Source organism: Silene latifolia, unplaced genomic scaffold, assembly GCF_048544455.1.
Source record: "Silene latifolia isolate original U9 population unplaced genomic scaffold, ASM4854445v1 scaffold_159, whole genome shotgun sequence".
In the NCBI taxonomy this organism is placed as follows: domain Eukaryota; kingdom Viridiplantae; phylum Streptophyta; class Magnoliopsida; order Caryophyllales; family Caryophyllaceae; genus Silene; species Silene latifolia.
This window is the reverse complement of record NW_027413143.1, coordinates 178,395-195,882: the sequence shown is the minus strand read 5'-3', so window position 1 is coordinate 195,882 and position 17,488 is coordinate 178,395. Positions and strand designations below refer to the sequence as shown.

The 17,488-nt window shown below is 38.4% G+C and overlaps 2 protein-coding genes across 3 annotated transcripts; one reads left to right on the top strand and one right to left on the bottom strand.

Moving 5' to 3' along the window:
* Positions 1–532: 532 nt before the first annotated feature.
* Positions 533–7,293, top strand: LOC141637998 (uncharacterized). 2 transcript variants are annotated; one of them, XM_074447450.1, is made up of 7 exons: positions 533–796; positions 894–973; positions 2,108–3,314; positions 3,997–4,071; positions 4,983–5,194; positions 5,655–5,878; positions 6,458–7,293. In XM_074447450.1, exons 3-7 carry the CDS (start codon positions 2,171–2,173, stop codon positions 7,119–7,121), a joined length of 2,319 nt encoding a protein of 772 aa, XP_074303551.1. In that variant the 5' UTR covers positions 533–796; positions 894–973; positions 2,108–2,170; the 3' UTR covers positions 7,122–7,293. The 2 variants fall into 2 exon arrangements, with proteins under 2 accessions (XP_074303551.1, XP_074303552.1); XM_074447451.1 differs by lacking the exon at positions 894–973 and having other exon boundaries at positions 567–871.
* A 646-nt stretch (positions 7,294–7,939) lies between these two features.
* LOC141637971 (uncharacterized) lies at positions 7,940–16,871 on the bottom strand. Its single transcript, XM_074447406.1, has 5 exons — positions 16,220–16,871; positions 14,383–14,640; positions 11,355–11,597; positions 10,551–10,700; positions 7,940–10,063 (listed from the first exon to the last, which is right to left on the bottom strand). The coding sequence occupies exons 1-5, from the start codon at positions 16,658–16,660 to the stop codon at positions 8,990–8,992; spliced, it is 2,166 nt and encodes a 721-aa protein (XP_074303507.1). The 5' UTR covers positions 16,661–16,871; the 3' UTR covers positions 7,940–8,989.
* Positions 16,872–17,488: the final 617 nt, after the last annotated feature.

Below are 17,488 nucleotides of genomic sequence, written 5' to 3'. Positions count from 1 at the left end.
TCTTTTGAACCTAAAGTTACTCAATTTAAGTTTAGTTCAGATTCTATAAGCTCAGTTCAGAAAAGTTCAGATACTATTAAGTTCAGTTGAGATCATATAAGTTCAGCTCAGTTCAATTCAAATCCTATAAATTTAGTTCAGATGTTACAAATTTAGTTTAGCTGAGTTCAAATCCGATTCAATCCAAAAGAACAGAGCCCACAAATATACAAAAAGTACAGTCGGTCTTGCTTCAAACCGCCTTATTTCAGACCACAATAAGACCTCTCACAAGTGAAAAGCACATGGGTGGTGGGACACCCCATGTGCTTTCCCACTCATACCCTAAATAGGTTTTTTGTGAGAGGAAATGATATCCGTCTGATAATTTCAGACGAATATGACGGTCTGAAATAAGAATTTGTGCAAAAAGTAAGGGTGGCTTTACAAACTGGACAAGGTAGACAATAGAGATCTAAGACGTTTAGGTAGAAAGAAAATAATAATGCGGTGTGAGTCAGCAGCATACGTTAATAGCCCCACAAAACTGTTGGGATACATCCTTTCCAAATGTGCTTCCTTTTTCCGTTTTGTTTGCATTCCTGCATGCAATCTGCATCTGCCCACTTCGTTTCTGATCCTCATATTCCTACTTCATCACCCACATACACAATCACACCATTTAATACTACAGTCTACAGTACTACTTAATTCCGACTCACCACCGTCGTAACACACCCCTCTTAAAGACGAGATGTCGTTACCCTTCCTTTTTAGTACTACTACTACTTAATTAATTAATTAACTCCTCATCTGGGTATTTATTCTTTCTCTGAATTCTATGCTGATTCTACTTTAATTCTGCACACCTTTCAAGTTTCAACTCAATTGGGTATTGTATTCTTCCATCTCAGATTTACCATCAATTCACTAAAAAAAGATCCCATCTTTGCTATTCTATCAATTCAACTCTTCTTCTATTATTTTTGTTCAGGTACAATTACATGCTATCCTTTTCCAATTCAATTTTATTCTGATTTGTTTCATATTCACTGGAATTGTATATATGTAGTATTAGGTAGCGTTTCCATACTCGAATTATGTGAATTCTTCATTTGTGGCAACTTGATTGGAATTTTACCAAAATTTTCATTTTTTTTGAATCCAATTTTCAATAATCTAACAATTTCACCCTAATTTGCTGTTTTTATGCATATTCTCATCTGTTCAAGTCAAATTAATGGGTTGGTGATCATCAATTTAGATATTTTGCTCAAGATAACTAGGGAATACTCTTTTTTTGTTTGTATTCTAGAGTTGATTGATTTTGATCGTAATTGTGTGTATCCAGTGTCGAACCCCGGAAAATTAATTCCGGGGTTTTGATTGCTGTTTGGATACAATGCACAAAAAAAAGTAATTCCCATCGCGGTACGTCGGCTTTACCGGATAGATACAGAATTTCCGGTGTCCATGGGTTCTTTTCCTCTGGGGTTTCCTTCTTATGAGATTTTACCCAATTAGTCTCAGTGTAGACGGGTATATCCATCTAAAGATGTAGACGGGTCAAATAATTTCATTTTTGCATGAATAGTAACCCCAACATCTCATTTGTTGTTTGTCTTATTATATAAGTAGTCACGTATTTGACCCGTATGTAACTTTAGACGGATAGTGTCGTCTAAAGTGAGATTTTGTGTTACCACATGAGATCCGTTCAACTCAGTGTTATTTTGTGTATAACGGTATAGCACAGTGCTGTACTCAAAAATTCTCTTGTTTGTAGCATGATAGATAACCTGCCACTTTTACTCGGTTTTTTAACTGTCGTTATTTCGCCCATTTTTGTAATCTTACCACTTGATAACTTTCTAGATATGCATGAGATCCTTGGGATTCTTGGCTCTATTGAATCGATGTTCGGCAGTGAATGCCTTAAAGGCCAGGGTTGTATGTAACCGGGCTGATGTTATTAATAGTTTAATCTCGATCTTATATGTACATTAGCTTATTATAGTTTTATACCTAAACAAACCTTTGTGAGGAACATTGTCATTGTTAAAACGAATTCTCGTTCCCACGTTGTGGTAATTAACGATACATTGTCTGGCTTGCTCCCATTCTACAGGCTGAAGATTTCAACCTGGTTGTATTTTTATGAGAGGTTTGTTTGGGAAAGAAGTCTGTGGGTATGGGGGCAGCAAGCTCTAAATTAGAGGATGATAAGGCCCTTCAGCTTTGCCGTGAAAGGAAGAAGTTTGTTCGACAAGCACTTGATGGGAGGTGCGCGCTAGCTGCAGCTCATATTGCATATATCCATTCTCTGAAAAGTACGGGCACAGCACTTAGGAAATTTGTGCAACCTGATGCCCCAGTTGAATCTTCTCTGTATACCTCCACTAGTGCTACTCCTGAACCACTTGCTTTGACTGAAAAGTCATATTCACGTTTTTCTTTTTCATCACCATCGGCATCACAAAATGTCGACCTGAATGAGCATCTGTCCCCTTCTCCGTCTCCTCCTACTTCCGGACGCTTTCAGATTCATCACATGAAATTCAAAGGCACCTTCACTCGAAAGGTGGAGGAAAGGCCTCCGACTGCAGTCACTGGGACCGTAACTTCCTTAAATGTGTCGCAAAACACCACTCCTCGATTCCATGAACGAGCAGAACCATCCCCATCTGATACTCCATTCCGTCCACCTGAAACCCTTAGCCACCAATCAGAAACTCCTATCCACCAACCTGAAACACCGCCGTGGGATTATTTTGGCCTGTTCCATCCAATTGACAATCATTTATCAACTCATGAGCAAAGAGAAGGAGACTATGCCTTTAGGAACGATGATGGGCCCAATCACACCAAAGAAGATGAGGACATCCCTGAATTGGGAGACGAAGATAAAATTTCTTCTCCGCGAAGTCTGGACTCTGAGTCTGAGGATGATTTTGATGACCCCTCGTCCGATACATTGGTTCGTAGTTTTAAAAATCTTAACCGTGAAGAAAGTCATGTAGAGACAGATGCTTCAACGGTGCCTACTGCAGCAAGCACGGAATGTGAAACTGAGTTACTCAATGATGAGAAGGTCAGATCACCTAAACTTTCCCCTTTGAAAACAAAAGCATCAGAGGAGACAGTTACTACCAATTCTAAGGCGACAACATCGAACGATGTTGATGTTGAGCATAAGATAGCCCCCAAAGACTTCTTCTCGAGTGTGAGAGATGTCGAGCATCTATTTGTAAAGGCCTCTGAATCTGGAAGAGAAGTGCCGAGAATGTTAGAAGCCAACAAGTTGCATTTTCGGCCATTATTGCCTGGCCATGACTGTAAGGCCATTTCCTCCTTTATTAATCTACAATCATATTAAAAAAAAAAAAAAAAAAAAAAAAAATTTATAGTATATATTTTGTTGACTGCTGCAAAATATCTTAAGAATCTCCAAAGACAGGAGGCTAAAGCATCAGCTACCTGCGGTAGTTTTTCTTTTTTTGGCTCTCTGCTCAGAGATTGGTATTCAATTTTGATATTGTGAAGATGGTTTACCTAGAATTTTCTTTCTTTCTTTCTTTTGCAACGGCCAAAGGGTTAAATTACTTTTAAGACATAAAACACACATACATAAGTGTTTCTTCTTAGTAATGAAACGAAAAAAGGAATGTGACTTGCGTTCGTATGTTTAAATTTCAAAAAGATGCACTTTTTCCCCTTTCCAGTGAGGAAAATTTGAGTTTGTAACAAGATAAAGGTGGTTTGGATCCATACTTTTCTGCTCTTAGAGCCTTAGTTGAAACTGTAAATTGACTTGAGGTGGGTACTTACGAATAACTTCTGAACCAATATGGTTCTTACCTTTGACTATCGATCCCCACAGGCCAGTCGGTCACATCCAACGCCCCAGCTTTTTCCCTTTTTTGACCTGGTAGGTTATAGTGTATCATAGTGGAATGTTGGGGACGTGAAGCTCTCATACTTTCTTATGAATTTTTAAACAACCACTTTTGATTGCAGCCGGTGGATCTACTACGTCTAGTCTACTGAAGGCTTGTTTCTCATGCGGAGAAGATCCAAGCCATGTTCAAGAAGGTGAGTGTTTTTCTATAACCAACCATAAACTGTTGACTGATTGCTTTCATTGGTGAAGTTTTCTTTTTCTTTTTCAAGTATACTCCCTCTGTCTCAGTCAGTTATTTATGTTTCCTTCTTTGGCATGTTTTTCCCTTGTAACATTACTAAAAAGATCTTAGATAACCCATGTGCAAGTGAGCCCTAAAAAAATAGAAGAGAAAAGTAAGGGGTAACTTTGTACATTTGTTTCATACGTTGGTTTAGTGTAAAAAGCAAACGTAAAGGGATTCATTGGGACAGAGGAGTATATATGTTCTTATTGTAAACAAGATACCATTAGAAAGAAACTAGGCGGTAGATGATTAGGAGTCACTATTCCATTTTTGTTGAATGTGGGATCACATCTTTAGCTGACAAAGAATCTAGGAAAACTACCTAACCTAAAGAGAATCAACGGGATGAATAAGCTCCGAAAATATGGAGAAGTGTTAAACTGTCAGACGCCAATACGATGCAGCAGGCAGCTGCAAATGGCAGAGGACAGCTCCATTAAAGCCTGGATTTTGCGTTTCTCGACCCCATGAAATTTGATTAAGATAACCTTCACGAGAACTATTTTGCACTGATTGATCTTGTTATATACTCCGTTTTTTTTTTCTTCCCACTTTTCAAATTTTGTGAGGGGAAACTCTAAAAGTCTGTGGGAATGAAATATACTACCTATCATCATCTTTGTATTCAGTTAGGAGTAGTCGAGTATACGCTACATTTTCCTTACATGGTAGGTAGCTTGATTATATTTGACCTCTAACCAAAAAGGATTTCAAGAAAAAAAACTAAATTAGTCCATTATGTTCAAAATGTAACAGAATATTAAATTTTGGACTCCCTCGTAACTATTGTCGTGCTGTATATCTATGCTTAAACAGAGCCTGCTCAAGCCTCAGTAAAGTACTTAACATGGCATCGAGCTGCATCATTCCGTTCATCATCCTCTAGAAACCCTCTTGGTTCAAATTCAAGAGATGATGTTGAGAGTACAGGTGATCTATTTGAGAATTTCTACAAGATTTCTGGAAGTCACGCTTCAACTTTAGATAGGCTGTTTGCATGGGAGAAAAAATTGTACGATGAAGTTAAGGTATTGATTTTCCTAGAGCTGTTTATGCATATCTCTAATCTTCACAGTCATGCCTGTTTATGCGTGTTTCTTTGGTACAAATGGATTGGGGCTACGACCATGAGAAGGGGTCTAAGGCTATTTTGTACATTAATTTTTGTTTAATTGACGTTTTATGGTTTCTCAATAAAATTTGCAATATTGAGGTAGGTAGTGAGGATCTGCAGTTATCAAATTTGAGAGTTTCGTTCTGCTGAGTATGTTGGAGTGCAGTTAAGCATTTTGTAAAATTTTGGGTATTGCTTTAAATTAAAATAGTTACTCCACTCATAATTTCTAATCCGGAATTATCACGTGTGGGTAATTATCATTTCATCAAGCCACTTGGACTTAATAAGTATACTTGGACTTAATGATTGAATCGGTGTTTTGTGCTTGTGGAGTTGTGGATGCTTCTCATTTGGAACATTCTTTTATTCAGGCTAGCCAGCTAGTTAGAAAAGATTATGATGTGAAATGTAAGCTTCTGAGAGAGCAAGAATCTAGGTGTGAAAGTCAACAAAGGATTGACAAGACCCGTGCTATTGTCAAGGATTTGCACTCAAGGATACGAATTGCAATTCATAGGATTGACTCAATCTCGAGGAAAATCGAAGAAATGCGGGACCAGGAGTTACAGCCACAGCTTGAGGAATTGATTGACGGGTAAGCTTATCATGTTCCTACCCTTTATCCAAGCATAATTATGCCTTTATCTGTTGAAAAAGAGGTCATTTTGTTATATTGGTTTTTTTTTTTTTCTGAATCTGAAAATTTATACTCTTTCCACTCAAAGAAGGCCCTGTACATCCGTATTTACATAAGAATTCAGGAGTAGGAGATGAAATATCAATATTTAACACCTTAGGACAAAAATAGTAATTCTTCTTTGAAGTGGAAAAAAAGGGGGACAAATTCCGGTTGTGTGGTAGGTGCTTTTGGCAGCGGCCGCTAGGAGGTGATCGTGGTGGGTATTAGCTGGCTAAGCCGGGTAAGGGTGATGGTGATGGTGATGGTGGAAAAAGGAGATCGATGAAGAGGGGAACGTGGAATTAAGAGTAGAGTAGGAACTGTGATGTCTTAAACAAACCTAAAAAGGAAACGTAAGGAACGTGTGAAAAGCCTAATAAGGAACACGTAAAGAACGAGTTTGGTCATTGGAAGTAACGCTCCTTTGTCCCTCCAAAACCTTTTAACATGATCAGAAACATCGTGATTAAACATGTGGTTTGTCTTCTGTCACAGATTGCAGCGAATGTGGGAAGTGATGTTTGAGTGCCACAAGCTACAAGTGCACATTATTACGATTTCATTCAGCAATGGCAATGCTAAACTCTTCCTTCAATCAGAGTCACGACGGCATATAACTGTTACCCTTGAAGATGAACTTAGCCACTTATCAATAAGTTTCACAAAATGGAGTAATGCTCTCAAAACCTATATTCAGGCCATCAATGACTGGCTGCACAAATGTGTGTCGGTTCAAGAGAAATTGTCAAAAAAGAGAAGGTGGCCCACCGCTCCTCTACAGTTAAGGGTGAGGAATGCTGGCCCTCCCATTTACACTACTTGTGGCGCTTGGCTCGACTTACTCAAGGAGTTACCCGCAAAGGAAGTGGCAGACACAATAAAGGGGTTAGCAGCCGAAGTATCCCGCTTCATACCACGACAAGAGAAAGCCCATGGAAAAAAGGCCCGTGAGAGGGATAATCCGGAACTTGAGATGCTAACACCTCACAATGCCTACGAGGAATGGAATACAGGATATGATCATTTTAGATCAAGTTTAGTCATCTTTCTAAGTCAGGTTTGTAACTTTGCCGAGCGTTCTGTGAAAATGTATGTGGAGCTCCGGACCAACATTGAAGATGCCAAGAGAACCTATGAGCATAAGATGTCTCAACCATAATTCCCGTCAGATTGGTGGTGCGTATTCATCATGTTCGGTCATGCTAAGAAAATCTTGGTTCATGGAAGTGAAAGTGAAACTATCTATTGGATTTTGACTTGTACAGGCAGCATCAATAAAAATATTTGTTATAGGTTACTCAATCTTCTACTGTAATAAAAAAAATAATAAAGGTTCAATCAATCTCTTTTCAGGGTAGGTTTTCAAATGTATGATATGCTATTATATTATACTGTATACCTGTATACAGATTACAGAGTTGAAGCACTTGTAACTAAAGTAATTATTATACTAGTGTACTTCAAACATAAGAACTTGTGAAATACGGAGTATTTATTCAATTGGTATAAAATCGTTTTTTGTTTTTAAGTAATACGGAGTACAAGTCTTTACAAATTGGTATCGTTTATGGTGAATTTTGTACATCTTCATCGGTCACTGAACTGTCTGCCTTTGTTATGTTTCTACTTCTATTGTAAATACATACTTCGTATGTTCTGCCTCAATGCAATCTATTTTAGATCGTCTAATTGTAAACTCGAAAGACGGAGAAAAACTGAAGCCTGTGCAATTCGATCTTGCCTATCCGGCTATAGGTAGTGTAGATTGGAGTTGGGAGCATCAAGTCAACATTATGCATTAAGAATGAGAGCTTACCCAAAAGAAATATCAAACCTTCCCTTTTTAATTCAATCATCCATTTCAAAAATACGAGCATCAAGTTATAAAAATTACATTCTCACTTAGATTTCCGATTTTTTTTTTTTTTTGAGATTCCCTCCTTCTCATAATAATATTCTTAGTGTGAAATACCACCGTAAAGGGGTAAGGATCCTCTTCATTTCCTCAAAAGAAATGGAGGTCAGATCAAATTTTACAATTTTGGTGAAATGTAAAATTTTATCGTATTAATAAATGATCAAGGTTAAGTACATCACCACACTGCCATCGTATAGGTCAGATTAAAACATAATTCAACCTATTCAAACCCACAACATCCTATTTATGATATTTACACACCAAATTCTCCTTTTCGACACGCACTTGCACAGTTGCACCTCATTCTGAACCATCTATAATAACACTTCTGGGATGCATCATAACCAGTTCTTCTCAACTCTTGTTCCCAGCTTGCCACATATGGTAAACGAGAGCCATGATTGCAGCGCAGCAACAACAATTTGCTTCTTCATCAGAAATTCACACTTCAAACTTAATGCACCATTCCATTACATTCCGGTACGGAAAAAATAATCCCAGCCAGTCTCCCAAATAACCCAAACACATCCTACTGAAAACACATTCAAAAAACAGGTGGTTGTGAGTTTCAGGCAGCCCACAACACGTCACATTGTCCATCAGTTATAACTCGGAAATGCAACTGCCTACCCTTAGCCAACAATCTGTTTTGCACAAACAGCCACCCTATCACTGAGTGCTTAGGGACATTCACTCTGTTCCACACAATAGGAAACCAAATCTGCTTCCTGAGTACGAATCGGCCACCGGTAACCCTCCTTAGTAGTATAAGTCCCATTATTGGAACCACATAGGCTCATACACTCTGAATGTAACCATTCTTCGTAGTCTCCTTGACATTCAAAATGTCATACTTCGTAACCGGCAGTTATTTTTGAAAAGAAGTTATTAAGGTAGGTATTTGTAACAAGGTGTATATAAAAGGTATTTCTATCAATTTTTCCCAACAAAGACAACATTTCTGAGTGATGGTATAATAAATTTATTAACATACCTCTCTCCACCCAAGCTCATTCTCAACTACACAATTGCAGCAAATGCACTTCTCACAAGTATCGCTAACTGCTGAATCGGTTACAAATGATTAGCAATACTTCGAAGGTAGTTCGTCAATCATCAGCCTCTGAACCTGGATGGCTCCCCTGTGGTTGGTCTCCTGTAGGCTCGGTATGCACTGATGGTGTATTCACCTCTCGATTATTTCCGATGACATCCATACCTTTCGCTGTATCTCCCAACAGTGAAACAGCTCTCTTTTTGGCTTTCCTTTTAGCGCTTCTCTTCTCATAATGTTCAGAAGGTTGGTTGAAAGTGACAACATTGTCATAGTCATCAACATGAGGTACACCATCATGTGCTCGCTCTGAAGAATCGTCTCTTCTGTCAAGCTCATCAATGGATTTCTGAGCATATGCATCTGGTGAGACCAATGCTTCAACACCCCTCTCATCGACGGAATGTCTAGAGGAAGCACTGGCTACTAAGACAGGCAGGTTTTTCAAGTTTATATCTATGTCTTCATCACAACTAGTATCACTATCAGAAGATGCAAGAGAAAGGGACTCGGCAGACAACTGTAGAATTTCCTCCTCCAGGAAATGGCGGCGATAGAGAATATCTTCACGATAGTGTGGAGGTGATTTGCCCCTAGAGAGTGACCTCATGTCCCGAACAGGCGTACCACCAAAACTCACAGTACGTCCTTCTAGATTTGTTCTAGCAGTATCAGAATCATGCCATCTATGAGCATGATTAGTATATGAACTAGTAAAAGAGGTACTTGATTCAAGAAAGTTCATATTTTTATCAACCTCTGAACCAGTGCCTGAATCTGATACACACTCGGAGTATCTCGAACTCTCTCCAACATGCATGCCGTTTCTTGCAATGGTCAAATTGCTTCTGCCAAAAGATAAGACGTCCGGAATATGCCTACTTTCATCAACCATGCTTTCAGATCCTTGATCTGTCCAACCCGTAAAATCCTCCAGCCATAATTTTGAACGCTCTTTCTTCATACGCTCAATTCGATTTATCAGACTACTTATTTCACCTTCACTATCAGAAAGGGCTTTCTCACCCCCATCTTGACTCTCATTTTCACAGGACACTGACTCTTGATCAAAAGACATATTGCCTCCATACTGTTCATTTTCTATACATGCTAGGCGAGAAAGTTTCTTCTGCAAATGTGATCACAGAAGACAGGCTATCAGTTCCAACAAAGGCTACAGCCTACGAAGCAAGGGCAATGTGGCATTTCTCGCTCAGACATACAACAAACTCTTACAACAACAACAACATCAGAGCCTTAATCCCAAAATGATTTGGGGTCGGCTGACATGAATCATCCTTTCGAACCGTCCATGGGTGAACGCACGCCTCAAAATGCAAATAAAAAGGGAAAATGAAAAACAAAAAGGGAGAACGAAAATGTAATGGAAAGTCAAGGTAAACTTAGGGGTTTTAAAATCGAATTCCGGATTTCTTTTATAAAAACTTAAAATTTAAATCGAGAGAAAGGATTAAAACGATTTTAAACCGAAATAGACTTAAAGATCCGGAATGCCTTAAAAGTAAACCAAGTAAAATCTATAAGAAAGTAAAATCTATACAACAAACTCTTAACAAAACTATTTTGCAATTATATAATATGAACAAATCTCTTACCCGTTTTCCATTAATAAATCCCTCCCTCTCACTGCCTTCACTGGCAGGAGAGTAAAATCCATAGCTAGCAGGTTTTCTTTGCCTTCTGGCTATAATTATCTGCCGCTTCCAAAACTCTCTTGTACTCAGTTCTTTGTCATCCAATGTCACCTTAAGACAGAAAATAATAGCAAATATCAAAATACATGATCGCATTTCACCAGAATACAGGATACAAAAAGCTCCGGGGGGGTATTACATACTCCCTCCGTCTTTTCCATGTAGTCCCATTTGCCATTTTATAGGAGGAGCAAGTTGAAAATTCGGGGTAACTGAAAAAAGTGGAGGAAGTAATTTCTAGCACAATCTGTCGGACAAGCCCATGTCGCCTGTATATTGAAGGTGCACATTTGAAAGTAGGCCCTCTATAAATGTATCAAACTAGTTGTTTTTTGGCAAATGAATATAAGATTCCAAAAGTTTTAGCTACACCGCTCGCTTTTGGATCTAACAAGAGCATCACCACAAAGGGAATGTAAACCTTACGGCAACCTAAAAAGCAAAATGCAGACCTTATATGGGGATGGAGGGAATACAACATCATTTAGGATATCAGATATTGACAAACTATTTCTCTATAAAAACAATGAAATTGAAACGAAACTTATGAAGAGCCGGTCATGAATCTAGGCAGTGTAGTCAACATTAGCAAACAAAAAAAATAATACAAAATAAATAAACAAAAAGCTACAAAATTACTCAATTTAATAATGGAAGCACTTTCATCTAGGCAGAGTAAATACAAAGCGTAAAACCAGAACTCACTTGATGAGGATGTGCGAAATAGCTGAAAACCTGTGGCCGATACCATCGAGCACAACAAAGAGGATTTCCTTCAAGCCAAAAATTCTTTAAAACTGGTAGGCTGGAAAGGACTTCTAACTCCATAAAGTTGGAGATGATGTTGTAAGAAACATCAAGCCCTTCAATTGTTCTCAAAGACTCAATCCCTTTCAAGGATGTCAATGCATTGCTTCTCAAAACAAGTTTAGTTATATGACATTTGACCTGCATAGACAAAGAAAATAAAAACAATCACACACTGTCTCCAAGAAATGTGTGCTTTTAACCAAAGAATTGCTCAACTTGTCATATAAATGCCAGATTCTTCACTGAACTCCAGCTACGCAAATGACAATTTTCAAATGCTCTCCCTAGAACGAGAAACAAGGATGAAAATAAAAGACAGTACAGCTAGAATTAACAGCAATTTTCTAAACCAAATCAAAGAAAAACGTCCACCACTCCCAATATATATTCCTAAATATGAGAAACCACATAGCTCCAAAAGTGAGAAGTTAATCTATTATATGTTGCGTTAAGCTAAGGAGGAACATAATTAGCTAAGAGAAGTTTAAAGTTATGTAAGTTGTATAAGTAGGCTTGTGTAGAATGCATTATACTGTGGTGTAGTCTTGTGCTCTCATTGAGAGCTACAAGGTGTCACCGTATGAGAGAGTAGTTCTCTTACATCCTTCCCAAAATTGTATAAGTGTATCACTCCAACTTATATAATGATCTATGTTGGTGACTTTTGGGTCCATACTGCCGCTGCCCAAATCCCATGGTATCGGAGCAACAGAGTCTATGGCTTTTTTTCTGGGTTTAATGTAAAAAAAAGGGTGTTGATTTTAGCAGTACACATTTTACTCATTGCAGTACAATATTGACAATTATACCCCTCATTTCCCCTCTCTAACTTTTCTCTAATATATTTCTCTCTAATTATAAATGTATTAGTACTACATTGTATAAATAAATAAATAAATAATAATAATAATAAGTGAATAACTAACCAATTAGGCATGTGTACTACATTTGAAAAAAATAAAAAAATAAAATAAAAAACAAATTATGAAGTCCGTACTGTGCTACTCCAAGGAGAAGTAAAATTGTTAATAAAAGTGCCAAGAGAAAATAAAAAATGATTGATGGGCATGAGCCACAATTTACAAAAGCATTGGGTAGTCGGGGAAAAAAATGAATGATTAACCCAAAATCAAACAAGGGTAACAAAAAGTCAAGCCGCTTCAAAATGGAGCAACTCAAAGAGACCCCAAACTGAAAGTTGGGCAAAAATCCCACAAACAAAATAGGGCATTAAACCTATACAAGCAATGAGCTAAAGACCAGAATACAACAAATAGCAATATTCATGTTAATGCAATTAATAACCTAAAGTAAAACAAACGATAATAACCCGAGCACGATTAGGCATTACCTCTTAGAAAGATGGGACAAAGTAAAGATCTCAAATCATCAAAGTTAAAGGGCACTAGAACAAGTTATAGGAAGATGGCAAAAAGATTGGAGTATCATGACACCAAGCTAATAAAATTCAAAATTAGAAGTATTCGAAACGGGTACGTGTCCAAGTGTCGGATTTGTCCACTTTATGAAAAAAATCAATTTTTTGGTCCAAAATGAAGTGTCCAAGTGTCCTACACTCCTACCCATGTCCTGAGCGTCCAGTATCCGACACGGGTACGCGAGGTCACAATAAGTGAATCGATCGTTGTTAACCTAGACCTTAAAAATGAGTTAGGCTTACATTCGTTTGGGTCGGTTCAACCTAGTAAGACGCACGAGTCCGCTAGGATCGTCCTACAGTTTGTAGAGTCTCGAAGAGCCTTATCTTTTGTCTAGGATAGGCCTTGACACTAGTTCTCTGTTCCTGTAGGTTGTATATGTATTCCATTTTAAACAGTTTCAATTGATTGTATTTGTTTCTTATTTTGGTGAGTGATGACTTTGTTAAAAAGTTGTAATGCTCTCAGTTATTATAACCCACCCACCTCAACACCACACCTAAGCTAAGGCCCGCCACCACCGCAACAACACCACCCCAGCCCCACCTTTATCTTCCACCATTTTTACGCATATTACCAATACCCGCTCCACAGCTCACGGCGAAAGCCCAGCCACCTCGGCCACATTACCACAGTCACATCTGCCACTTAGTTCCGCCTCTACCACCAGCAAACAGAATTAATCCCTCCCATGAACCTCCACCCACCACCATTTGACTAGCAACTCTTACTCCCCTTCCAACAATTGGCCACGAAGCCAATCATTCATTACCTTTCCCCACCTAACAAAGGCGACTCCACCATTTGACTATCAAACTCTCCCAGATCTGAAAAACATCTACCACCTCCAATCCTCCACATCTCCTTCAGGTAGCGACCCCTATCCCACCTTCACCAGCACCTGACCCAGTGACACCACATCCGCCGAGAATCCAAAATTACAGATCTGGAAGGAGGTTGCGGCGGTGTAAAGAGCGCATGTGGAGGTGAGGCAAGGAGGTGTGAAGTTATGCGAGTATACGGAGGTCGAGATAGTGGTGGAGCGAGGTGTTGACTGATGATTTGTTCCAAAATGAGTAGAGGAAATGTGGTGGTGGGAGGAGCAACGTGTTGGCTGGTGGTGTGAATTATTTAAAGGGTACAAGAGAGATTGTGTTGCTTAATTGCCCTTCTACCCTGCATGTTTTGCCATCCTAATAAATTTTCCAAAAAAACAACGCATACAACCTATTGGAACAGAGGAAGTAGTACATAAGTTATAACCTAAAAAAAACATGAAACATTACATGGCCTAAAGGCCCAAATCAATGCCGTACGTGGGCTTCAAATCCACATTTAATTTGAACAGGCAAATTTTTGGTGGTTGCAAAATCTCTCATCAAGGGTCTGAAAACAATCTACTCGTACAGAGGCGTCACATTAAGTTGTCCAAGAGCTGAGTTGCCATAGAATCTTTAAAAAACCCTGACAACTATGATACGTACCTCTCTAAACAATGAAACTGATCCGAGTTGATTGAATCCCAGATCCAAGTGTGACAATTTCGTGCACTTCCGTAGATTATCTACTTTTGACAACTTGTTTCGGCTAAGATCAAGCGTTTCAACAACTGGAAGAAGCTGTAATGATTCATCCATTAGAATCAACCCATTACAGGCACATGATACAAATGAAAGCCGGGTCCACTGTGGTGACTCTTTTATGTCTGCAATTCTACTAGCAAATACATGGCGTAGTGCATCCTGTTATTCAACATAGCATAGACATCACCGATCAGATCATAAATTCATGATGTCCGGAGGAGTATCAACACCTCCTCAATCTTACTCACAAACAGTGAATGCTACAATGAGGGATGGAGGAAAAATGAGCTAAAATATTCACTTAGAAGAAGAAACTAGTAAGATAGATTTCAAAATAAAATAAAATAAAAGAATTTAAGTGAAAAAAATGGAAAGCGAAAATAAATTATACATATAATACTGTATCAGTCAAAATTTCATGGCGCTATGCAGATTATTGAGGAAAGGTAAACATATCACTTTTTCAGGATCCTCTCATGCAAGGGTGGCTATATTGCTGCTACAAGACAGGATAAAAGAACCCACTGACTACAAGAAAACACTCCTTCCATAAAGATATTTATGTAGAGACAAATTTGACCCAATCACACTACTGGGCTGTACGTGAGGCAGAGGCGCAGAGCATTATCAGAGAACTAAAAAGAGGTTTCAGGATTAAAAAAAAAATGGAAGAGTGCAATACCTACACAGACATCGAGTGAAAGTAGCCAGCCGAATTGACTATGTAACATGATAACTGGTCAGTGTTTATTTCACTTCAACTTGTGTATAACAGTAGATAGAGATAAATTTGCAGTTAAGGCCACAAAAAGTATCGAGCTGAGATACCAGCATGCACGAAAAGCATATAAGCCATAGGAAAGTGACTAGAATAATGTTGATTCAAATGATAACATCTGCTCAGCAAGCTCTCAGATACATTGTATGCGTTACAACATCTGCCTAACATCTATGCACTCTAAACGCTCTTCCGTACAAAGTTTTACAGATGATGGGAATACCTTTCTTACTAATGTTTTGACTATAACTTCTTTAGCCCAAAGTTCTGAAACTATTCAATCCAACACTTGCTCTAATTATCCTTAAAAAATCCACGAGACCCAATTTCATATACTGCAAATAACTAACTCAACACTATAATTACCTACAACTGAACAAGGAAGCAGATGTCAACTGGCTTAATTGGTAAAGTCGTGAGAGGTGATGCTCAATTGCTCATGACCTGGGTTCAAGTCCCGTCAGCATCAAAAACGTCCTAGTGGCTCCGTTTATACCAAAAAAAAACGACTGAACAAGGAAGACATAAACTTTCTACAACACACTGCCCACTTCCTCCTGACCCTTCAGCTTAACACTAAAATTACATATTTCTTACGCCTGAGTAGGGAAGATGTCAACTGGCTTAGTTGGTATAGTCGTGAGAGGTGATGCTCATGACCTGGGTTCAAGTCCCATCAGCATCAAAAACGCCCTAGTGGCTCCCTTTACACCCAAAAAAAAAGACGAAACAAGGAAGACATCAACTTTCTACAAAACACTGCCCACTTCAGGTTCCTCCTGACCCTTCAGCTTAACCACCTGATATTTTATTTACTTTCATTGCCTTGTTTCTTCTTCTATCAAGGTCAATTACTCGGTTAATAATTACCTCCATTCCAAACTAGTATAAAACCGATAATTACTTGATCACACAACTATATAAATAAGAAAGCAGAAAAGCAAAAAGATAGATACATACAGTGGAATTATGACAAATAAGTTTCTCCAAAGTATGTCTCAAGTCAAGCAAACCCTTAGCAGCGGAGGTAGAGAGATCACAACCACGAAGCTCCAAAACCTTCAACCGCCCAAACGGAAGCAAAGACACAGGAGTAGGGTCTCGTATCGGCGTAGGCAAAATCGACACGATTTTAAGCATAGTAAGACGGCAAAGAATCCTTCGAAGCTGCTCAAGCGCCCTATGATCGCCGAGATCGGAAACGTAAGCGCGAAGATAGTCGACAGGAGCACCTGATATCAAACTTTCAAGCTCATGCAATGCTTCTAGCCTTGATTGTACATAGTGTAATCCGACAGCGTTGAGTTTAAGTGTAATTGTTCCTTCGATTAATCCGCTGTTGTTCTTTTCCACGAATTTTACCAGAGATTCTAGGTATCTGTCGCCAGTTACGATCTCCATTTTTGGGTTAATTGCTTCAGAAATATAACTGCATCATCAAATTAGGGTTTCGGATTATTTCAATTTGGGGAAGAACAAGAACAGGCTGATTAACAGCGTGCTTGGAGTTGGACCAGTTATTATGTGAAATTGTGAATTCACAAATAAATGGCCATTATATTCCCGATCAAGAGTTAAAACGGTATTATTGTAAATTAGTTACAATCAACCCCTTAAGTTTGAGTGGTAGCAAATTAGCTTGTAAGTTTCCAAAAATGTGTAATTAAGCACAAATCAAATTTTCTACCTTTTTTTTTTAACTAAAATTAATATTTTTTATTATGAAAATGATTTTAAATATATCTATTAAAAATTCTCATATTCAACAAAAAATGGAAACCAAATTTAATTTAAACATATTCAACAAAAAAATGGAAACCAAATTAAATTTAAACAAAAAATTGGTCATATAATTAAAATTAAAAATTCGTTTGAATATTATGGCTCCTAGAGTCTCCTAGGGTTTTGTCTATTTCTTCTTAGCGTCCATCCTTCTTGCTCGAGGCTAATCTCGCGATTTCGATCACGAGATTGTTTTTGCTTTGTTGTCTTTGTTTGTTTTTGTTTTCTATGCAGGGCCAGGTAGAAAGTTTGAGGCGAGGCTTAATCCGGGATGGGAAGAGGTCGATTGCAGAGGAGGGTGAGGGTGACGATAGGGTTTTTGAATGGGACGAGGGGGTCGATGAAGGGTTTGACAAGAATAAACTGATTCTCGTTGGTAAAATATGGGCGAACAAGTTTGTGAACGCAAAGGCCACCATCAACTCGATGATTAGGTTATGGAATCCC